This window comes from Podarcis vaucheri (assembly GCF_965113315.1).
Source record: "Podarcis vaucheri genome assembly, chromosome: 13".
NCBI classification, from domain to species: Eukaryota; Metazoa; Chordata; class Lepidosauria; order Squamata; family Lacertidae; genus Podarcis; species Podarcis vaucheri.
In genome coordinates, this window is record NC_138751.1 from 20,415,834 (window position 1) to 20,439,528 (window position 23,695).

General features: G+C 47.4%; 2 protein-coding genes across 3 annotated transcripts; one reads left to right on the forward strand and one right to left on the reverse strand.

Moving 5' to 3' along the window:
• Nucleotides 1–16,251, forward strand: TNNI3 (troponin I3, cardiac type). Of its 2 annotated transcripts, none has more exons than XM_082197148.1 (9): nucleotides 1–100; nucleotides 4,067–4,115; nucleotides 5,211–5,393; nucleotides 6,843–6,884; nucleotides 7,124–7,255; nucleotides 8,195–8,284; nucleotides 10,953–11,129; nucleotides 12,806–12,916; nucleotides 15,664–16,251. In XM_082197148.1, exons 5-8 carry the CDS (start codon nucleotides 7,130–7,132, stop codon nucleotides 12,902–12,904), a joined length of 492 nt encoding a protein of 163 aa, XP_082053274.1. In that variant the 5' UTR covers nucleotides 1–100; nucleotides 4,067–4,115; nucleotides 5,211–5,393; nucleotides 6,843–6,884; nucleotides 7,124–7,129; the 3' UTR covers nucleotides 12,905–12,916; nucleotides 15,664–16,251. The 2 variants fall into 2 exon arrangements, with proteins under 2 accessions (XP_082053274.1, XP_082053275.1); XM_082197149.1 differs by lacking the exon at nucleotides 1–100 and adding an exon at nucleotides 742–823.
• Nucleotides 16,252–18,177: 1,926 nt separating this feature from the next.
• FGF21 (fibroblast growth factor 21) lies at nucleotides 18,178–22,954 on the reverse strand. The gene is made up of 3 exons (XM_082196499.1): nucleotides 22,302–22,954; nucleotides 21,152–21,255; nucleotides 18,178–19,728 (listed from the first exon to the last, which is right to left on the reverse strand). The coding sequence occupies exons 1-3, from the start codon at nucleotides 22,531–22,533 to the stop codon at nucleotides 19,429–19,431; spliced, it is 636 nt and encodes a 211-aa protein (XP_082052625.1). The 5' UTR covers nucleotides 22,534–22,954; the 3' UTR covers nucleotides 18,178–19,428.
• Nucleotides 22,955–23,695: the final 741 nt, after the last annotated feature.

Genomic DNA, 23,695 nt, shown 5'->3' on the forward strand with positions numbered 1-23,695 from the left:
TCTACTTTATAAAAGGCCACCAGCCATTTTGGTGACTGCACAGTAACTCAAAACCTGTTTCCCCACCATCTGTGCATTGTCCGGTTCCCAGAGACATCAGGTAAAGGGGGGCAGTTCTGTTTGGGAGGTGGGGAGGAATTAAAAACATGCTTGCCTGTGTGTGTATGCGGGGCGGAGGGAGGGTGGTATCATTCTGCGTAAACTGAAAGAGATATTCCTTTCCTCCATGAAGATAAAAGGGATCGTCCTGAATATTTTCCCCCTTTATAGGGCAATGGGAAGGTCAGTGCAGCTGTCATAAGGTACAATAACGCTGCAGTCCTATTCTCACTTATTTAATGCATTATTAAAAGATTTCTGTACTGCTTTTCATTTACAAAAAGCAATACCAAAGCGGTTTCTGAAAATAAAATGCCAAATCCATTAAAAAGAGGAACAAAATCGGGAAGAACAAAAAATCACAGTAGGCAGTAAGCACAGCCATGGTGCTTGCCTGATCTCAGTGCAGAGACAATTCCACATGGTAGACACTGTCACAAAGAAGACTTGAATTGCATTTATATCCCCCAAGGAGCTCAGTGTGGTGTACAACAACCCGGTTGAGGTAGGCTAGACAGAGTGAGTGACTTGTGCAAGGTCACCCAGAGGTCTTTCATGAGTGAGTGGGGATGTGAACCTATAGCCATGGGATTGTCGCAGTCGTAGAATTTGTGCAGGCTTATTAGGCACAACAGGCTTTATTTTCTTTACAGGGTCATTTTTCAAGACCAGCAGGAACTACAAGTTGAGTAGGTATTCCCAGGACACAGAAGCAAGCACCCACGTAGAATTCATTTCATCTATTTGGCCCCATCCCATCCCAAAGGACCAAGCTCGGGTGGCACAGAGAGCCCCCCAAAATTCTAAAACCTTTCTTCGAAAAACATCCACTGTTCTAAAGCAGACCCTTTTTTAAAATCAGAACATATTCACATGAACAGTTGCTTCAGTTTAGAACTCGCTCTGCAAGTTATTTGGTTCCATTTCCCTGCCTGTGGAGGCTGCTCCATTAGGATGAATGGGGGCGCTGCTGCCTCCCCAACCTCAAAATACTCTTCAGCTGCTTTGTGGGTTTTTCTTTTTCTTTGTGTGCAGTAGTAATATCATTTTAGAGCATGGGCTTAATGGCCTCACAGGAGAAGAGCCTCTTTAGAAGGTAACATGTATTGCTTTGCTACTTTCAAATGCTATTATGGAAACTCTTTAATGCAGGTGAGTCCATTAGGGTGAATGGAGTCCTGGCACAACAACCTCACTCTCTCAGCCCCCAACTGCATGCTTTCTAATTAAAAACCATCCCATGGCATGGCACTGCCTGTCAGCTTCCTCCATCTTAGTCACAGTTTTGCCCCTTATAGAACTCGGCAGTCAGGAGGAAGATAGGGGCAAAACTAGTAGTAGTTGGTCCTGTCTTTCGTCGCCTCAGGCTCCATCCCCAGTTGGAATCCCTGCTTTCCACCCTGCCACCCCCAGTGAGCACCAGCCACCATTGCTGCCTTCATGGGGAACTCTCCAAGCGGCTGACAACTGAAAACGGAAGACCATAAAATGGGTTCTTCATAGGTGTAAACAGTTGAAGGCACCTAACCCTGGTTCTTAATTGCCCTGAACTTCCTATCGTCGTTTCTAAAGTTTCTCTTCTAATTGCTGATGTGCCACTGTTCTTGCTGTGTCTTAAATTGATTTGACTATTGTATTGTTTTAACTTACTAGTAACCTACCCAGCCCTGTAGCTGAAGAAACATATAATTGCCTAAATTATATGCGTTCTTCTTTAAAAACAAGAACAACCAAGCTACCAATTTATCTGCGGGAGCTATTCTCTTATGAGAAGGAAATGATGCTCCCTCTTAAAGAGGGCGTAGATGAGGCAATCCTTCCTGACCTAGGATACTGGGTGGCAGATCCCGTGTCAGTATGTTGCAAGGGCCGGCCCGACCATTAGGTAGAATAAGACAGCCTCCTCAGGTAAGAGGGCAAGGGGGTAGCAGTAACAAGGTGTTACAGGGCAGAGCTGTGTATGAGGGCCCCCTTTCCACCCTCTAATAAGAATTAACTACGCCATCTTGTCCTTGGCCTCAGGTGGGCCAGTGGCGTAGCGTGGGTTGTCAGCACCCGGGGCAAGGCAAGTAATTTGCGCCCCCTAACCCGTGGATTTGCGCCCCCTAACCCGTGAATTTGCGCCCCCTAACCCGTGGATTTGCGCCCCCTAACCCTAACCCCCAGATGTTGCACCCGGTGCGGCCGGCCCCCCCTGCACCCCCCACGCTACGCCACTGCCCTGGGCAGCTGCCAAGAACTTGGCGCCCCTCCACAGCCCACCATTGACCCCTTCCTGAGCCACTGCTTTTCACTGCTGTCAGGTAAAGCTGCTCATGCATAAGGCCCCCTCAAATTTGAGCTGAACCTGTTGGGTTGACTTAAAGTCAACCTAGGTCAGTCTTAAAGAGTTGTTGGCAGTGCATTTCTCTTTGTATGAGGGAGAAGAAGACAGACAGAGAAGAGATCTCTTTGAAGAAAAGCGGGAGAAGGCCTGGCAGGCCCCTCCTGCTGCATTTCTGGCTGTTGCTGGCAGCAGATGTCTCTAGAAAGGGTGCTGAATGGTTGGTTTCACACCTCGCGCTAAGAATAAAGGCGTCCCTTTGCAGCTCTGGGGGTGTGGGGGGGGCAGAGAGATGGCTGCCTCTGTGTTTTTTGCTTCAAGGCTGTGAGATTTCCCCCACCCCATTTCTGAGCCTGAGGGAAATAATTTCTTTTAAGGCAGGCTGGCACAAATATTAGCCCTTCTGCAAGTGTGGGGAATTAATCCCCAATCCATCCCTTTCTAAGAAACGTTGCACTTTCTGCACTGGCTGAGGGGATCGCTTTTGAAAATAAAACCTATACCATCTCTGCCACACACAAAATGGAGGGGGGCAGGGATGTGTCTGAACTGACCCCCTCCCATCTAGCTCTGGTTTTGTGGTTCTCTCTCTCTCTCTGCCTCAGCTTTTTTCTCATTGCCTCCCTGTGGAATGGCCTGGCCCCATTTTAGAAGTGATAAGACAGCACAAATTTAGCTGCTCTGAAGAGCTCCAGTGATAACAGTGTATCTCGTACATGGTTCAGAGAAATATGCGCATACATATATATATATAGGCCAAAGCAGGGTCTGTAGTGGGCAGGAACAAGAACAAGTTCTAGCACATTCTGAGCTCCCCAATGAAGGCCTGTTGACACGCCATGCTTTGGAGAAAGATGATCATCACCATATAAACCTCACATTTCCTCCCACCCGCCCCCCTTCAGCATTTTTGCACATTTTAGCACATGGTAATTCAGTCCCCTGGACAGCTCCAGGTCATTTCATACAGGATTAAAAGGCAAATTCAGGTTTGAAAGGTGTGAGATGACAGAGCTGCAGACAATACACATTTTTTTCTGCCTTCACACATTTTTAGGTGTGTGCTTAAGATGTTTTAAGTGTACATTTAGAGTTCCTTTGATTGTAGACAAACCCCTTCCCCCCCCCCCCCCCGTGTGTGGAGCTGTTTATGTACCAGATGGTGCTGACAAGGGGAGGGCAGATTCTGGGCTTGTGAAATCTACTTTTTTAAAACTGAGTCCCGAGATCCACCAACCACAGCCAGGTACAAAAAGACATACCTCCAGAGCAGGGCAAGGGCCCCACCAAGCAAGGAGCTGTTTTTAAAGAGATAAACATTTTGAATGCCAGGAATACATGAAGTAGTAGCAGAGAGTCTCTGAACATGTGAAAAGTACCTTCCCCTCACCACTGCATTGCCATTTTGTAGCTACAGATCTGAGAGCAGGGATTATGAACCTAATAACCTGGGACTGAGTCAAAAGACATGACGTTGAGGCAGTCTTAAACCCTAGTACCTTGGGGTTAAAAATCTAATCCTTTTCTCCCTTGCACCCCCTTGTGGAAGCATTAGAAATAAGCTTGCACCTCACAGATTAATAGTAAAGAAGGTACACATGTGTATAAAGGAAATAGTAATATATTTGTTTTGATTTCCCCCAGAATACTTGAAGTTTGATTTCTCACCATGGCAGAAGAGTGAGTCATTTTTGTTTATTAACTGGAGGGGTGGTGGTGTGTGCGTTTTGGGTGTTGATGAAAATCGGTGGGCTGTAGGGGCAAGTGCACTTTAAAAAGCACTCTTAAGACCTGCCAGGGGTAAAGGCAGGATATATGAATCAGAGGCTCATATTCAGTCTGACTCACCTGTGCCTTTCTGTCTTTCACAGGGAAGAGATCACAGTAAGTACTAGCAAAGGAACATTCTCAAACCTGATGAAAAATAAACACTGATCTTTATTTTCGGTTATGATATTTTTGTGCTTTCTTGAAAATCCTTTATTAATGCATAAAGGAAACTTTAAAAAATGAAATATTAGGCAGTTTGCAAAGTCTTTGCCTTTAAAATATTTAGTACAGTGGTACCTCAGGTTAAGTACTTAATTTGTTCCGGAGGTCCATTCTTAACCTGAAACTGTTCTTAACCTGAAGCACCACTTTAGCTAATGGGGCCTCCCGCTGCTGCCGCGCCGCCGGAGCCCGATTTCTGTTCTTATCCTGAAGCAAAGTTCTTAACCTGAAGCACTATTTCTGGGTTAGTGGAGTCTGTAACCAGAAGCGTGTGTAACCTGAAGTGTATGTAACCCAAGGTACCACTGTAATGTGTTACACCAGCACTTAATTTCTGAAAAGAGATTTTCAGGGGTCCCGGCATTCCTGGGAAGTCACCTGCGCTGCCCTGAAAACTTCCCTCCTTAATTGCTAATGTGTGTAAGCATGTTGTGGTCACATTACACTGGAGAATATGCACTCTGCACGTGTTCAGTGGTGCTCTTCTTAATCATGATTCCATATGTTCCAGGAATGAATCCTGATGCTAAAAGCAGGGCTGAGTGTGTGCCTTGGCAGAAAGGCAGTATATAAATGGAAAAATTAAATCTCGAATCTGAAGAATGTGAATGAATGGTGGCAGAGTTACGCCACCTCCCTCTGCACCCCCCAACCCCACAATAAACCCTCTCTAAAACTCAGACACCTCTTAAGTACCATTCCTCCCCCAACCCTCTTCCGTGTGCTCCCTATAGAATTTGTTGAAGGCAGTATGCCGATGAACATAATGAAAGTAATGGTTTCTTTATTCTTGCAGTATGAGGAAGAGGAGGAGGAAGAATACGCGGAGGAGGAAACACAAGAAACAATAGTGGAGACCAAAAAGGAGCCACAGCCACCCAAGCCGGCCCACCCACCTCCCCCGCCTGCCGCTGTCCCTCCTCTCCGAAGAAAATCTTCCGCCAACTATCGAGCCTATGCGATTGAGCCGCATGACAAAGTGAGTTCCTGTCTCCTTTAAAGGCATATCCTTCAGGCATGGCCAAACTTGGCCCTCCAGATGTTTTGGGACTACAACTCCCATCATCCCTGACCACTGGTCCTGGTAGCTAGGGATGATGGGAGTTGTAGTCCCAAAACATCTGGAGGGCCAAGTTTGGCCATGCCTGCTTTAAAGCAAAGCAGGAGGGTAGAACTTAGGGACGCCGAAGGAATCTGATTAGGTTCCCATTTAAAGGTGAATCTGTCCAGTTCACACTTTCTTGAAACAATACACAAACCAAAACGCAGCTGTCTTCTGACATTCACATCCACCTGAATTTTGCAGTCCAGTTCTCCAAGCAGGCATTGATTACAAGACTGCATATATTAAGGGAAAGTGTACACAAAAATGAATACATCAATGAAAATAACATATGAAAGTGAATTATACTAGGGGAGGTTGCCTGCAAAAAAATGTATGTTAGTCAAAACCACATGCAAAATGTGTTTATTAGGAGAAATTTGTAGTACAAGTTGGTTGACAGGCATCTGTCTGTCTCGGGAGACAATGGAGGAGTGCAGCTTTGGGAGTGAAGTCTAATCACTGCAAGGTTGTGGCTGTAGAGACCGATACAGGAGAGACATGTTTTGTTGCAGCTGGGGCAGATGAAGGCCTCCGGTTGTGCTGCTGCAGACGCACCATGGCATTTCTTCTCTCTCTGCTCCTCCACTGTACTGAAATGCTGCTGAATTTTCATGAGGGATTTTTATTATTATTAAGGGAAAAAATCACAAATTGCTGCAGAAATGTGGAGAACTGAATTTAAGTTTGGACAAATGAGAAACTCGGAGAACCAAAATTGACACACCCATCCCCAGTAAAACAGCATGTGGGGCTGGATTTATGGGCCTAAAAGCAAGCGTTAATCCCATACTTGCCGTTACATTTTCTGGTCCCTCTCCTTATAGCAGTAACTAAGGCTGATATTTTGGGAAGTGGATTTCTTGTGCAAGACTTTCCAGGTCACCTGTGATTGGGCAAACCTGAATTTGCTGGTATGTGTGAATGAATCCCGCACAAAAATAGCATTAGTCCGGAAGTCTGTATCTAATCCATTATAAGCAAACAAACAAGCCGCCACCAGCCAGAGTAGATAGCATTTATTTATTTAGTATCAAACCCTTCCTCCGAATTGCACAGAGTTCTCACTTTGGGATTTGGATCTCTCAATTCTGAGGCATATATAAACCAGGCCTAAGGCGGACCAGTTGGTGCTGTGCAAGTTCCTGCTTCCTTCCTTCCCTATTGAACTGTCTGCCTTGACAGTGAGAGTGAACTTCATCTGCCATACCTTCTGTATTTTGTTTTATTTGTGAGAACAGTTATTCTTGTAATTTTAAGAAGCTGGCTTCTCTCACACACATCTTTTCCTCACACAAGACATCTTTTCCTTTTGTTCCACCACAGAGAAAATCCAAGATAACTGCTTCTCGGAAATTACAACTCAAGGTAATGTTGGAAAACTTTCTGTGCAGAGATTTGAATGGCCAAGGGAGTACACACTCGCATCTAGTGTGCTTCCAGCCTCTACTAGTATCTAAGTGGACAAGATTTCAGGAGACTGGAAGAGGCAAGGAGGCACAGTGGACACACAAAGATGGATTGGGCCAGGGCAGGTTTGTGGCATTGGAGAAAAAGCATGAGACTAGAGATACTCAGTCAGGTGATGTGTCCTTCCTTTGTCTCAGGCATTGATGCTCCAGGTGGCAAAGCAGGAAATGGAAAAGGAGGAAGAAGAATGTGCCCGGGAGAAAGAGCGGTACCTTTCTGACCACTGCGCCCCTTTAGAACTAGCAGGTCTCGGCCTCACAGAACTGCAGGTAACCCGGGAGGGAGGGAGGGAGGGAGGGAGGGAGGATGGATGGGGCTGGGGGAAGGATGAAGTCCAGTCAATGCTAACAGGTGGATATACATATGATAAGAAAAGAGAACTCAGCAGACATTCCCCATTGTGGAGTGAACCGAGCTTCCTTCTGGTTCAGCAACTGAAAGGACAGGCGTAAAGGTAAAGGGACCCCCTGACCATTAGGTCCAGTCGCAGCCGACTCTGGGGTTGTGGTGCTCATCTCGCTTTATTGGCCGAGGGAGCTGGTGTACAGCTTCCAGGTCATGTGGCCAGCATGACTAAGCTGCTTCTGGAGAACCAGAGCAGCGCACGTAAACGGCGTTTACCTTCCCGCCGGAGCGGTACCTCTTTATCTACTTGCACTTTGATGTGCTTTTGAACTGCTAGGTTGGCAGGAGCAGGGACCAAGCAACGGGAGCTCACCCCGTCGCGGGGATTCGAACCGCCGACTTTCTGATCGGCAAGTCCTAGGCTCTGTGGTTTAACCCACAGCGCCACCCGCGTCCCTCCAAAAGGACAGGCATAGGCGCCAGCAAATCAAATGCCAGCTCAACTGTCAGCCTAATAGCCTTTCCCCTCCCACCCCATATTTGGGGGGGTATTAAAGCGCAATATTAATGTGCTTGCCCATTCATCTGTCTCCTGATTGGCTTTTTTAAAAAAGTAAAAAATTCTTGGTGACTGAGATTTCTTGTTCTTGTTCTGAGATTTCCACATGTGAACACTCTTCTCTGTTGCGTTTGAGCCTCCTTTTGCGCCCGAGCCCTGGCTCAGCCTAATCCTGACCTGGCTGCCTTGGGTGCTCTCCATTTGTTTTTGGATTTCAGCTTGTTGGCTGGGGCTGGTGGGATTTGTAGTCTAACAGCTTAGGCCTCGTTTGACGTAGTCACACCCTCTTCTTGCCAACTCACAGGAGATGTGCCGGCAGCTCCATGAGAAGATCGGCAAGGTTGATGAGGAGCGCTATGACATGGAGGCCCGAGTCAACAAGAGCATCAATGAGGTGGGTTCAAGGCTGCAGAGAGTGGAAATCCCCAGAGCTCCCTGGGGATCATAGAATTGTAGAGTTGGAAGAGACCTGGAGGGTCATCTAGTCCAGCCCCCTGCAATGCAGGAATCCTGCTCACGGCCGTTCCTGGGTGGTCTTGACCCACCAACCTTCTGGTTAATATCCAGGCGCACTGACCCACTGCACCAACCGATTGCTTTAACAATCTGGGCATTGTAGCTCTGCAAGAGGAATAGGGGTCTTGAAATATACTCAGAGTCACAAAGTGATTTCATGCTCTTTATTCAGCTCATAGTGGTGAGGAGGAATGAATGAAAGTCCCCTCACAGTATCTGCTTTATATACATTATTTACACAATGGGCTGCACATGATTGGCTAATTCCGGAATTCTCCTGTAAGCCAATCAGGTTGTGGATTCACTTCTATCTGGAGCATGATTGGGTGGTTCCTGCCAACCAATCATACTGCTGCATTGTTCTAGGACCAATCAGACTGCTGCATTCTGAATCCTATTGTTCTAGGACCAATCAGACTGCTGCAGTTTGGATCCTATTCAACTCAGTACATAACAGGTCTCCTAACAAGTCTCAGCACTTTTAACCCACAACAGTTCCTAGGCTTCTTTGCCATGACTGTTTAAAGTGCTAAAACACTGCTCTAAATGTGCGTTGATGCTGATTTAAATGTATTGTGTAGTACAGTGTTTCCCAACCTTTTTTGGGCAAAGGCACACTTGTTTCATGAAAAAAATCTCGAGGCACACCACCATTACAGCCCCGTGACGTCAGCGCGCAGCGTCACGCCGGGAGGGACATGAATTGCTAGCAAATTACATAATCACGTCCTTGAGGGCTGGCTCATCTTCTCCGAAGGCAGAACCCCATTAATTAACAGCACAGACTCACGCCATAGCCAAGACGAGGGGGGAAAGCCTCAGTCATGCACAGTCATGCACATGTGGGGACTAAATGAGGACGAAGACCGGGCAGAGAGCAGGGTTCAAATCACCCCACCTGGCCAGGACAATCCCTGGGTGATCCCTTGGGCCACTCGCCTGACCCACCTCGCAGGGCTGTTGTTGAGAGGATAACACGGGGAGAACCACGCGCGCCCCCGGGAGCTCCTTGGAGGAGAAAGCGGGCGATGAATGCAATGCACGAAATATATGAGAGGCGACCAGGTTTTGCAGGTGAGGGGCCCCCGCCAGCCTCCGCTTCCAACACCCGGCGCAACGACGCCGAAGTTTCCCCCCGGGCTCGGGTCGGGGAGCAGCGCTGCTCCCCCCGGCTCCCCTTTGCCCTCCTGGCTCTCTCTGCCGCCCACTGGGGACCCCCCTCACCTGCCAAGTCCGGAGCGCCGGTGGAAGTTGCATGCATGCATGCAGGGCGCCGCGTTGCCATTGCATTGCACTGCACTCCATGCAACGCCTGCACGCATGCATTGCCTTGCACGCCCGCCAAGGGGTCTCCCCGCGGTCCGATGCGTCCCCTCCGGCGCGGATGCAGCATTGCAAAAATAACCCCCCCCCGACGCAGCCCTACCTGGGGGGCAGCCTCCGCCGCTCCGCCTCCGCGGGGATCCCGCGGCTCCATCCTGCCGCCCGATCTCCGCGGGGGCGCAGGCAGGCTGCGCGGGGTCTGCGCGGAAGAGCCCCTGCCCGCCCGGCCGCCGCCGCTGCGCTCATTCCATGGCCGGGAGAAGAGCACTTCAAACAAAACGCCCGGCCCGCCAGGCCACGCTGGGAAACGTAGTTCGCGCACCCCGTGCGGGCGCGGAGCCCAAGAGCGAGGGGACTACGGATCCCGGCAGCCCCCGCGCCGGGGACGGAGGGGGAGAGGCCGGGTGCAGGGATGGAGGGACGGGTGGGCGAGCGAGTGAGTGAGTGGCAGCCGCCAAGCCTTGGCCGAGAGCCAGGAAGGGCCTCCCCGGAGGAGGAGGAGGAGGAGGAGGGAGGCGCAGAGCGGGAGGGAGGGAGGGAACCCCAGGGGTCATCTAGTGACTGCGCCCCAATCGAAAATTTGACTTTAAAAAAAAAATCTTTCGAATTTTTTAATTTTTCCCGCGGCACACCAGGCAACATCTCGCGGCACACTAGTGTGCCGCGGAACAGTGGTTGGGAAACACTGGTGTAGTAGACGTGACCTCAAAGCAAGGCAGGTTTCAATGTAGTGGGGGAAAATGAAGTACTGATGGTAGCCACTAGGTGTCAGTGCTGGTCCAGTTTTTATATTCGCATGATAAGTAAGGGCTGAGTTTGGGTCACCCCCACCACATCTGACCTCCCCTCAGACCATTGCTGTAGCCATTTCCCTCCCTTTCAGCTCATTTCAATTTTCCAAGCAGTAATGCAGACTTTTATCAGAGGACTGAACAAATTCATGGCAGGAAAGTCTTAACTGTGTTTATTAGCTACCGGTTGCATAACCCCCCCCCCCCTGTAATCCCAGCCGCACTGTAACCACCTGAGGCAGCCTTTTATAGTTGCAGATTCTCATGTATATTCTTTGCTGGGGAAATTGGTGATAGAATCTGAGAAAACTCTGGAACACAGGAATTTTTAGCACACACACCCAGCTCCTTGCTGGAGCACACGCCGGCAGCACAGCAGCGACTCTTCCCTAGTTTTCAAATGTTGACACTCTTTTGGTCCCTGCTTTCCAGATCCAGGATTTGAACCAGAAGATTTTTGACCTGCGAGGCAAGTTTAAGCGCCCGGCTCTCCGCCGCGTCCGTCTCTCTGCTGACGCCATGATGCAGGCCCTTCTAGGCTCCAAGCACAAAGTCTCTATGGATCTCCGCGCCAATCTCAAGCAGGTCAAAAAAGACGACACCGAGAAGGTGAGGAGGCCGGTGGGATTGGGGGACATAGAGGAGGGGAAAGTGCAGGAGATGGAAGAGTGGTTGAGGGGTCTTTAAAAACCCCATGTTCTCTAGGGTTACATGATGTAGGGAAATTGATCCTCTCCCACTGCTCTTCGGGGTAGTTTGGACGACGTGGAAACATGCAACTTTAATGGCAAGAAACCTGAAGCTTCAGTAGGTGCTTGAATCCGTCCTGCAAAAAAATCTGACGGCCTGGAAGTGCCCAGACCCCAGAGACTCTCCCACTCGCTGGGGATGTAGGCTTGCCATCTCTTTTCCCACCCTCTCTGTTTGGAATTGCAACAACTCAATGGTTGAGCCTGTGCGTTGTAGGCAGACGTTCCCAGGATCCCCCTCTAGGCAGGGCCTGCCTGAAACCCTGGAGAGCCAGTGCCAGTCTGATGCCCAGGAAGCAGCTTCCTTTGATCCTATGAACAGCAACCAGGGGTGGACTTGGGTACTATGGCACCCTGTGTAAAGCCCAAATTAGGTGCCCCCTCTCCCTCCCTTTGCTCGGTACCTGCTCCTGCCAACCTAGCAGTTTGAAAGCACATCAAGTGCAAGTAGATAAATAGGTACCACTCCGGCGGGAAGGTAAACGGCGTTTCCATGCACTGCTCTGGTTCACCAAAAGCGGCTTAGTCATGCTGGCCACATGACCCGGAAAAACTGCGGGTCCCTCTAGCTCCCTCTGTCTATAGAGTGAGATGGGCGCTGCAACCCCAGAGTCGTCCGCGACTGGCCCTAATGGTCAGGGGTACCTTTACCTTTACCTATATATATGTAAATAAGGATTTCATAACGTTTCATAATGATGCTCAAGGTGGTATCCTTGGAGGTCTCACGTGGTCACTATACTGTACCTTTAAAGCACATCCAGGACAAAATTTCTCCCCGCAAAAAAAATCTGAGCACTGTCATTTACCCCTCACAGCATTAAAATTCCCAGCAACCCCTTAACAAGCTATAGTGCCCAGAATTCTTTGAGGGTGGAAATGTGCTTCGGGTGTACTTTAAAGGCATAGCACACGCACTCAGCAAGACCCACGTGACTGTATCGTGTGCTTTCAGGCCACGCTGCTGGGACTACCAGCTAAGTACCGCGGATAGTTACAGCAGTCGGCATGGATGGACATAAATTTTCACAAACCTGCATTGTCTGCCAACAGTTCATCTGTAATTATTCTCACCCCCTTGCCAGATTCCTCCTCCTCTGCATTTTTCTTTCCTTCCGTTCCTGTCACTGTAGCACAGAGAATATTCCATGCACGCAGTGGTGCGCTTTGATAATTTTAGATTATGGTGTTACAGGAGGAGGTCCTGGAAGGGAAGGCACACCACTTTGCTTCCTTCAAATAGCGTTATGGGAGCATCTTCTAGCCCACTGCCCCACCAACCTCTGTTCTGCCTTGGCCCGTCCCCACCTGTCCTGCCTTCTTACTTGAAATGAACCCAGAGGGTGGCTCTGTTTGCCAGCTTCCTCCTGCTGCTCATTCTCAGTGCCGCCCTTGTAGAACTCAGCAGGGAGAAGGAGGAGGGACTAGACGTATTTGGCTCCGCCTGCCATTGGCTTTGGCTCCGCCTATTACACATTGGCCCACCTATTGGAGGAGGATTGGCTCTCTCAATCGACCTCTTTCGTCCTCCTTCAGGAGAATCGGGAGGTTGGGGACTGGCGGAAGAACATTGACGCTTTGAGCGGCATGGAAGGACGCAAGAAGAAATTTGAGACCACCGCAGGACAAGCTTGAGCAGGGTGTGAGGTAAGGGAGATGGTATGGGACACACAAACACATGTGCTGTGCATTGGGCTACCATCACAAGGGACAGCATTGCTGTGGAGGGCTGCAGCCAGAGGAGGGGATATTCTGTGGGGCTTCCTCCCTCAAAGTCCAGCTTTCGTTTACAAAAAAAAAGTTTGGTCTCTAGCACATCCGACTTGGGAAGAAGAAAGCATATGGTTCACTAAAAACTATAATACCATTAAGGCTGCAGTCCTGGGAGTAAGCCTCATTGAACCTCACTGAAGGATATTGACAAGCTGGAACGTGTGCAGAGGCAGGCAGCCAAGATGACAAAAGGGTCCAGAAACCAAGCCTTATGAAGAATGGTTGAGGGAGCTGAGGATGTTTCGCGTGGGAAAGAGGAGACTGAGAGGCGATATGATAGCCACCTTCAATTATATATAGGGCTGCCACAGAGCTGTTCAGCAGTGGAGCAGACTCCTTTCCTTGGAGGTTTTTTAAGCAAAGGTTGGATGGCCATCTTGTCATGGATTCTTCAGTTGAGATTCCTCCATTGCAGGGGGTTGGACTAGATGACCCTCGGGATCCCTTCCAGCTCTACATTTCTATGAGTCTGAGACCCCAGTGGATCTTACTAATGAGTAAATATGAATAGGCACATTTACTTAATTATTTGAAGGGTTTATGTGCTGCCCTTTTCAGGCATAGCCTTTGTAAGGTGGTGTACAGAAATGAGAGAAGATCCAGGCCATTTGCATTTGAGCAATGACCCCGTGACTAAATAACAGGAAACCCAGAGACTCAGGAATCAAGTAGCATAAACACTTTGGGGATAAATGAGCCTTTAAGGCTTGCACGGAAGCAACCATGCGTAGTTCCACAAGACGGGAATTTCACAAGTGATGAATAGCTTTAAACATACGGGGCTGCCTCCATTTAGACTCTGGCTGTGCTGCAATGGTTTCCAGCTCCTTTAGGTTCTCTTGCCACAAAATGTTGGTGTGTGTTCCACACCTACAGCAAATGGATTCTGTCTGTAGGGAAAAAGCATGATATGCAAATTGTAACCATTGTAAATCCACACTGTTCATTCAAGCTCAAAAAACAGTCTTTCTTGCATATTCTTCTCTAATTCCAACTTCTGAAACTTGCATTTTGTACTTGCCAGCCAGTAGGTAGCTATCTTCAAAGCATGGTTACAATAGGTCAAAAAGCAGAGGAGCCAAGGAATCATGAGCAATCCCTCCAAGAAAGGGAGTCAGTGCTTCGAGCTGATCTGTTTATTCAGCAGTCAGCCTCATAACTTTGCAGGGAAATCAGATGATGCATTTAATGAACATTCATTCGGACTTGTTTGCTGGTAGGTTACATGATATTGCATCAACGCAAGAGCTACCTCGTAGTTTCCTGTACATTTTCATGGCACTTGCCTCATCTTGGGGGTGGGTGGGGGTGGTGGGGAGTTGGGTTTGTTCTACAAGATCTCCCACTCAACTATGATTGTGCTGGTTCAAGGAAAAATGAGAACTCCTGGATGTCAAGATCCAAGGTTGTGGCAAGTACCGGTACTCTGGTCAGAGAACCCCAGCTGTGCTTTAAAATATGCAGCAAAGTGTGGAAATATAGGCTGTTAGGCCTTTAAAATATTCCCTTTCAAGTGAGTTAAAAAATGTCCCCTTAAAAAGGTTCTTTCCAAAGCTTCCCTCTTTCCCCAGCATAGGAAAAGGCCACATGTTTCGTAAGTTTGCAGACTTAACATATAGAATAAGAGAACAAGAAGGACAGTTTAGAGAAGATTGGAAAACATTTATTGAACTTGAAAACGCTGGCAGCGTTAAGATAAATTCAACAGTGTAAATAAGTTTTGATGGATGCAATAATGGAATACTGAATGGTTTAGTTTTTGTAAAATATGCAGGGATTTACGATATGCAAAATTAACCATGGAAAGAGAAGAAGGGAAGTCACTGATATTTTAAGGATGTTTAAATGAGTATTCTAAATGAGTTTAAATGAGTATTCTAAATTGTAAAAAAAAAAAAATTAATTAAAAAATTATACATAGATAGACATGTTTTGTAAGTGAAATATACATACATACAAATTTTTATTTGTATTCCACCTTTCCATAGTTAAAACCCTGCTCAAGGCAGCTTACAACATGAAAAAAATTTACATAATTACAAGTAGCAGAAGTAGTCATAAACAATAAATAAAGCATCAAAAAGTGCAAATGAAACAATTTCCACATAAATCATAATAAGATCTAAAATAAAGATACGAAAAAATGAATAATCAAAAAATTAATATCAGAAATGATAACAACCGCCCTGCCCAACGAAACCGCAATACCCCAACTTAAGAGTCTATTCAGTAGCCAGTCATGACCCAGCCCTCCCAGGCCTGGTGGGGAAAGGCCTAGAGCAAGTCTTCCAGAACTCACAGCCAAGGTACGATAATTAACATTTGCATGGCACTATCAGGTGTTCAGAACATTTCACATCAATTATTATCTAATCATAATCCTTACAACACCCCTCTAATGTAGGTCAGTATTGTTACACACCCACACCCATTATGGCTGGTAAGAGGGACTGAGGCTGAGAGATTGTGCTTGCTGAGTTCATGGGAGTGGTGAGATTCGAACCAGGGCCTTCTTGATTTGTGGATCAGTCTCTTCGCCTCCACACCACATTAGCTCATAAGGTGCAGCCAAACATTGCTTTTGGCATAGTCCTCTGAATTTTCTCTCTCTTCTTTTTCAGATGGGTGCCGTGTGTTTTCCCCGATCTTTAGATGTTGTTGATGCCTACGGTCTTGCATCTCCGCAAGAAGACTCACATTCCTGACTGCATTAATGTTCCCTGTGGTGTGAATTTCTGTAGCAAAAAGTAGAAAAATGCACTGTAGAGGCTTGTTCTCCAGCTTGCTTCATTATATATATATTATAAAATGTACTTTTGGGAGAATCAGGACTCTAACATCCACCATAAAAATGATCCCTTTTAAACTGTCTGTGCACATACACCCAAACTGATAGTAGGGAACAGATGGGAGGCAAGGAAATAGCTGGTTTTGTGCATGTAATGGTGCGTGCATTGTTGTTGCTAGTGTGCACGTGTTTTCCCGTAATTTAAAAGCCGTGTTCATCAGAGACTAAAAGAGGACCCCACAGCCTCCAGCAAGCTCAGGGGTCTCCTCCTGACACCCTCTCCACCAAGGATGAGCGATCACGCGAATGGCAGAAGTGTGTTTCTCTTTTGCTGGCCTAGTTAGCATTTGAATTTGCTTTGAGAAAGGCCGTGTCTCACCTGAGGCCATTTGAAATAAATGGGTTTCACGTCTGTGTTGAATTCTGGCCAGCGACTGTCTTGCAAGTGAACCAAAAGAGGTAGCAAAGAGAGCCTTATTGGCCCTGCCAATCCGACATTAACTTATTTTTTGCAGCAACTCTGAATGCAAAGAAGGGAGAGTTTTCACCATAGAGTAGGACAAACTCCACCTGCTAGAACTCCCTCTTCTACACAGCTGTAAAGGGTCCCTATCCCAGAAATAGCAAGGACTAGACCAGGCCTGGAGAAACTCAGAGCTGGGAGCCAATGGAGACACTCCAGGCCTCTGTCACCGGACTTTGGTTCTCTTCCCAGGCTATACAACCTTCCCAGCCACACTGTCCGCCAGTCCTGCTTCTCACCCTCCTTGAGTGCTGGAATGTGCCTTTGAACTTTGGCCCTGCCCACCTCTGTGGCCTGTGGCCCCCAGAAGGTTGCCTATAAGGTCATGTGGCCCTTGGGATGAAATGGGTTCCCCCACCCTAAAGGAATAATGCCACTCCTCCCATTCAGAATCAGTGGCTGATGGCAGCTCTCAACGCTTACTGAAAGCTCAGGCTGGTATTCTAGCCTTATAACTCTCTGCCTTACTTCTTCATGGGCCACAGAGACTTATTCTTGCTCCACTGAGCTGCCTCTCCATTTACTTCTCATTCCAAAGCACGCTAAACAGCCTGGGCCTGGTTAGTAATTTACCTGCTCCCACCATACCCTCCATGGAGGAGACTCTTAAGAGTCCCATGGACTGCAAGAAGATCAAACCTCTCCATTCTTAAGGAAATCAGCTCTGAGTGCTCACTGGAAGCACAGATCCTGAAGCTGAGGTTCCAATACTTTGGCCACCTCATGAGAAGAGAAGACTCCCTGGAAAAGACCCTGATGTTGGGAAAGATGGAGGGCACAAGGAGAAGGGGACGACAGAGAATGAGATGGTTGGACAGTGTTCTTGAAGCTACAAACATGAGTTTGACCAAACTGCAGGAGGCAGCGGAAGACAGGAGTGCCTGGCGTGCTCTGGTCCATGGGGTCACGAAGAGTCGGACACGACTAAACGACTAAACAACAACAACACCATACCCTCCAACATTTCTCCGGTGAAAACAGTGATGTCCTATTCAATATTATATTTATTTTATTATTATGTATACCCTCCCCATCTGACTGAGTTGCCCCAGCCACTCTGGGCAGCTTCCAACATATGTAAAAACATATTAAAACAATTAAACATTAAAAAAAACACCCTCCCTATACAGGGCTGCCTTTGGATAACTTCTAAAGGTTGTACAGTGGTACCTCGGGTTACATATGCTTCAGGTTACAGATGCTTCAGGTTACAGACTCCATTAACCCAGAAATAGTGCTTCACGTTAAGAACTTTGCTTCAGGATGAGAACAGAAACTGTGCTCCGGCGGTGCAGCAGCAGTGGGAGGCCCCATTAGCTAAAGTGGTACCTCAGGTTTAGAACAGTTTCAGGTTAAGAACGGACCTCCGGAATGAATTAAATACTTAACCTGAGGTACTACTGTATAGTTATCCTTGGCTTGGGGGGGGGCGGGTCACATAACTCCATACCCGCCAACATTTCTCTGATGAAAATAGGGACGTCCTAAGGAAAAGCATGGCATTCTGGGATCAAACCGGGAACAGGGATGACTTCTGTAAATCTGGGGCTGCCCCTGGAAAATAGGGACATTTGGAGAGTCTGGCTACATGCACTTCTCTCTTCTTTTAAGATCAGATATTGGGGCTCTGCTCTGGGGTTCGCCTGCTGCTGAATGAGGATTCATGAGTGTTTTCTGGCACGGCTTGCTTTGTGGTGGCACCACAGCTATGGAATAGCCTCCCCCCAAGAAGCCCACCAGGCGCCGGCCCTGCCTAGTTTTTAATGGTATTTCTTAGTCAGTTTGAGATTGTATATATTTACCACCAAATACTCTTTTTTTAAATTTATTTTAAAAAAATGGCATGCTTTATTCGTTCATAGCTCATCACACTTTGGTCACTGTTACATTTTGACACAGTTCAGTATCAGGATGCAGGGAAACGGGTAACAAGGGAAGAAAATATCTCAAACCATTGACCATAATCAACGTCCCTTCGCAGTGCTGCAAAGGGCACGGGCGCGTTCTGCCGTGAAGCATTCTTGTTGGAAAAGTACAGTGAAGTGTCAACATTTCAAATGCAAATCGCGGTTAGAAAAGTTTATTTAAATAAATAAATAAATAAATAATAGCCGGCGTGACCTGATCCTTTACTTAAACCCACCCTACATTGAAATAACCTGTTTGGTGGTTCTGGCAAGAGGAAGGAACTGCCATGCCTGTAAAGGAACATGAATGAGGAAGCCACTCTAAACCCATCTATTTAATATCTGGCCAAGCTACCAGTAGCTTCTTACATTTCTGCTGGGGGAAACAGCCACACACTGCAGGGATATTTGCACAGGAACCAGCAGCTCCAGAGAGAATGCAAGATAGTGCTCAGAATCGAATGATTAGCTGCTGTGCCCTGTCCTGATCTACAGAGCTCCTGGTGGGCATTGACCTCATTTCTCTTCTGCTCTGCTCCTTTGTGGGCGTTCCTTAAAAAGGAAGCGGAGGAACGGAGTAAGAAGCAAAGAGCTATAAGGCACAAGATTGTCCTGAGCATGTCTACGCTATCGCCTTAAAAGCTTACAGTCATTCCTCCTCCAGAAAGCGAAAATAAATATGCAAATAAGAATATATATATTTCTAAATAAATAACAATATATAAGTTACTTGCCAGCTGTCTCATTATGCCACTCTTCTCTGTTTCCCAACCTCCTTCAATAAATTAAGCTGACATCAAATAAATAAGTTACTTAAATAGATAATAAAAATAGAAATAACCCACCCCCAAAAGCTGGCAAGAATAACAACAGGTTGAAAATGCAAGCAATCTTAGTCTGACGAAACAAGGATTTCGCCTCTGTTGTTGCTGGGTTTTCCTTATGTGCCTGCAGCGCATCATTTGCGCATGAACGGGATGCAACTTTGGGTTGCGGGAGTCCACAGTGTACTGCAAGGTCACTCATTAGAGTCTGGGTGCCAAGCGCCATCTGCTGAGCTCTCCTTCTGCTCCGTTTCTCCCAAACGTCAAATTGTTCCATCGTTGTAATTACACGGCAAGAGACCCCACTTGTCCAAGAAAGTGTCCAAGGAACCGGATGTCCCGGGTTATTTGAAGACGTAACTCGGGCTGATGATGCCAGGGTTGTGGCCCATCATGCTGAGGGGATCGGACGACTCAACGTTCAGTTCCTGTTCGTAGAAGTCGTAGTCCACGAACACGGGTTCGAGGGGGATCTTGTTGACTAAGGGCAAGAACTGGGAGAAGGGAGGCAGCTGGTGACTCCGAGGCAGGTTCCCCATCGAGCTGAGGCTGACGGGGATATTGTAACTTTCAGAGTAGTAGAGGTTGTAGCCGTCGCGCAGAACCTTCTCGTGGAAGTTGCAGGCCTCCTCAGAATACGATAACTATTGGGGGTGGGAAAGACATGAGGTTTTATGCAGTCGTGTAATTGTGCAAAATCTAACATCTACCAGATCAGGGGTGGAGAAAACATTGGCCATCCAGATGTTGCTGAACTACAATTCCCATCATCCCTAGCTATGGATCAAGCTAGCTGGAGCTGATGGGAGTTGTTGTTCAGCCACAGTTTTCACCACCCAATCACTATGGAGGCAACTAAAGTATTCTAGAAGAGGACAATCCAGACTTTACTTAAATGCCTGCAGTGAAGTATAGCATGCAACTTTCTCTGGAGGCAGACTGTTCCCCTGGTTAACAGGTTTTACAGTGGTACCTCGGGTTAAGAACTTAATTCGTTCTGGAGGTCCGTTCTTAACCTGAGGTACTACTTTAGCTAATGGGGCCTCCCACTGCCGCCGTGCGATTTCTGTTCTCATCCTGAAGCAAAGTTCTTAACCCGAGGTACTATTTTTGAATTAGTGGAGTCTGTAACCTGAAGCGTCTGTAACCTGAGGTACCACTGTACTGTTTAGGGAATTTAGGGATGGGGAATTATTGCACCACAGAAATCAGATAAGTGTGAATTTCAAAGGGTAGCTGTGTTTTTCAGTTTTCATATTGTTCTGAAAAGTCTGAATTTGATAGATCTACCTTTAAAACGTGAACTGAATCAAATTTCTATCCCCTTTCCTAATTGTTTACGAATGATGGAAGTTGCCTCATCCAGTTTCTGCCCACTGGATTTTTTCCAGATACCCAGAAAATCAATCGTGAGGTCCCTGGTTATTTGCAGATGGAGAGATCAAGAGAGTTCATTCTTTCCTAGATGCATTGCAGCACACAAGATAGTCACGCAATCTGCACCCAGCAGCCACAGGTTGATTCTACAGTGGCTGCATCCCAGCCCCAAACTGAACTGATCATATGCCTTGCAGACCAGCCCTAGTCACTATGTTAGGATCTGCATGCGATCAAGAACAGGTGGGAAGCAGGGCAGGAATGGAATAGAATTCCACCACAACATGTTGACATTCCAGCCAAAGGTTTTAGTTCCCTCCCCTTGCCAAAGGGTCTCTTTTAATTGGCCACACTGCATAGAATCATAGAACGGCAGAGTTGGAAGGGACCACGAGACTCATCTAGTCTAACCCCCTGGCAATGTGGGAATCTTTTGCCCAATGTGGGGCTCAACCCACAACCCTGAGTTTAAGAGTCTCATGCTCTACTTCCTGAGCATAATCTCAGAATTTGGTTCAAGAATTTAATATATTTTATCCTTTGTTTATTGACTTCAATCGTTTATATCCTGGTCATACGGGAAAACATTTTGTGAACAAGTCTAGAGCAGGATTGTCCCACACGCAACCTCCTCTGAACTTATACTCTGAACTGCCTCTTCCCCAAACACATGCAGGCATCTTAACTTACCGAGCCATAGAGGCGTCCATTTGGCTTCATACAGAGAAATCTTGAGGTCTTCATGGCCTGCATGCGAATGATTCCTGGCTTGACTGCTTTGATCTCCATCAAACCTGGGGGGGGGGACCCAGCAGAGAACAGGTGGTGAAGGATGAGAACCCAGGAGTCCTGGACCTTTAATTCTGCCCATTCAGCCTATTCCAATCCACCAGTAACCCTGGCCTGCAATGTCTGTATGGGGACCAGATTCAAAGTCAAAGAACATTCATATAATTTTTTAAATCTCTGATCCACTCTTTCCCCTATTCTTTCCCCTCTCAAATATTCATTGAGCCCACATGCAAAGGATAACAAGAAGCCCCTCCAAGTATGACCTGTTTATTGAGCATTTGTCCTGATTTATTTGCACAAAATATAGTGTTAGATTCCACCTGGCCTTTATTGATTATAATTTTACAACAATGAGCATTCATCCTGATTCACTTTATGGGGTGTTCACATGTCTTCCCATTAATCATTTGTTCATCTCGTGCTTTTCAGTCCGTTCCCCCATCACTTTCCTAACTGCAAAAAGCCTGATCCTTCTTTTCAAGTGGATTTGTTGTGCCAGAAAGAGAGAGCACTTTAACTGTGCGAACCTAAAATGCCAATATGGGCTTGAGTCCTTCCCACAAAACACTGACAGTCTGGAGGCATCTAAAGTCTTTGTAGTATTCATTTGTTGTACAGAAGAGGGAAATTTCAGAAGGTGCTGCTCATCTCAGAAGAGTGCCAAACTCCGCACCTGCTGAACTACCCTCTTCCATAAAATTATTTTGGCCTCTTGCTCCCCATTCCATCCCCAGAACATGAGGAGTCCTGCCCAGCCAGCCCCTTATAGACCTCCAACTACATTAACTGGAGTGAGAGATGCTATCTATCTCTCTATATCTATCTCTCTGGATCACCTGTCTGTCTGTCTAATGCCTTTCTCAACCTGTGGGTCCCCAGATGTTGTGGAACTACAATTCCCATCACCCCTAGCTAGCAAGGCCAGAGCTCAGGGATGATGGGAGTTGTAGTCCAACAACATCTGGGGACCCACAGGTTGAGAACCGCTGGATCATCTATCTGCCTCATGCTACTTGAAAGAACGTGAAGGATTTCCCCAAATACTTACTGTATATGTTCTGGTATCTGGAGCCGCGCACTGCGCCATCTGGCATGATCTCCAGGTGGAGTTGTGTCTGGTCGTCTGCTGTGTACAGGTGGCGAAGCCGCACCTGCCCATCGAACTGTAAGAGGGGGCTGGAATTTGGTAGGGGGAAAGCAGGAGCCATGGGGAGCAGCAAGGCAGCCCAGAAAATCAGGCAGACGAGGAGACGGTGGAGGGCTACAGAAATGGCCAGCATGGCTGAAGAAGGCCCAGCCCAAGACAAGAGAACCAGGGTGCCAAAGACAGGGGCAGAAAGAAACTGAGAGCAAGATTCTAGTCCTCAGCCTTTAGTGGTTGCCCTAATTCTTTCTTGAAAGACCCTGAGAGTCCTGGCTTCAACTCACTAGGACTCGCAACTCGGTCTCACCCGGGAAATAGTGTTGAGCCCAGGTGGTCCTGAGTCCAAAAGGGAATGCAGTCCTCTGAAAAGTGTTCAATGGTTGCTGGGGTTTGCTTATTTTAGAAAGGAAGGAAGAAAAACCCAAACCACCTCGAAATAAGGGAAAGAGGCGAATAACTCTCTCTTTTCTTGCTTCAGCTGTCTCACTCCAGGTTTGCTCCTGTCCAGCAGGAACAGAGGTGTATATATACCCCAGCAGAGGTAGATGCCCTTCCCCTTGGCGTTCACTCTGCCCACATCCTCCTCCCTCCCCAATCCTGCCCGCTCCTGCTTCCCCACACTCTCTAGGTCTGCGTATGAGTCACGGGATGCCTATCACCACTGCCCCTAACGTGGGGTCACGAGGATGCCAAAGTCTAAATATTATCATTCCACAGCTGCTTTCATGCCGCCGACAGGAAAGAGTGATGTAACTTTGGGGAATACAGGAGTTAGAGAAAGGCACGTTGTGCGGTGGGAAGGGGGAAAGCGATGGAAACGAGTGCGAAAGCCTCGACAACCTGACAACCGTCCAGCAACGCACCGGAGTTGGTCTGGCTGCGCATCTATTTGTCATTCTGAACACCCACACCTGAGCCCATGACGTTCCCCACACACTGAGCTCCTGCACAAACCTGATGTTGGAAGTGCAACAGCAGGGATTGTTTGGTGTTAATTCTATTAATCATAGAAATCAAAGAATGGTAGAGTTGGAAGGGACCCTGAGGATCATCTAGTCTAACCCCCTGCAATGCCAGAATATGCAGCTGTCCCATCTGGGAATCGAACCTGCAACCTTGGTGTTATCAGCGCCACGCTCTAACCAGCTGAGCTATCCCTCTATTGTTAAAGTCAACTAGCCAGGAGTGGGAAGGTACTGCTTGGGGATCAGGCAGAGGAAAGGAGAAGCGTAGCATGCGAGAGAGAAGGAAAAAGTGCATCGCAGGCCCACCCATTGCACATACCCCTTCTTGCCCCA

Excerpts from the sequence above, each read along its gene's own strand:
- TNNI3 (XM_082197148.1), top strand. The coding sequence starts at position 7,130 with ATGCTCCAGGTGGCAAAGCAGGAAATGGAAAAGGAGGAAGAAGAATGT. Across the intron at positions 7,256-8,194 it reads TCGGCCTCACAGAACTGCAG|GAGATGTGCCGGCAGCTCCA; the intron begins GTAACCCGGGAG and ends GCCAACTCACAG. Across the intron at positions 8,285-10,952 it reads TCAACAAGAGCATCAATGAG|ATCCAGGATTTGAACCAGAA; the intron begins GTGGGTTCAAGG and ends CCTGCTTTCCAG.
- FGF21 (XM_082196499.1), bottom strand. The coding sequence starts at position 22,533 with ATGCTGGCCATTTCTGTAGCCCTCCACCGTCTCCTCGTCTGCCTGATT. Across the intron at positions 21,256-22,301 it reads CAGATACCAGAACATATACA|GTTTGATGGAGATCAAAGCA; the intron begins GTAAGTATTTGG and ends CCCCCCCCCCAG. Across the intron at positions 19,729-21,151 it reads ATGGACGCCTCTATGGCTCG|TTATCGTATTCTGAGGAGGC; the intron begins GTAAGTTAAGAT and ends CACCCCCAATAG.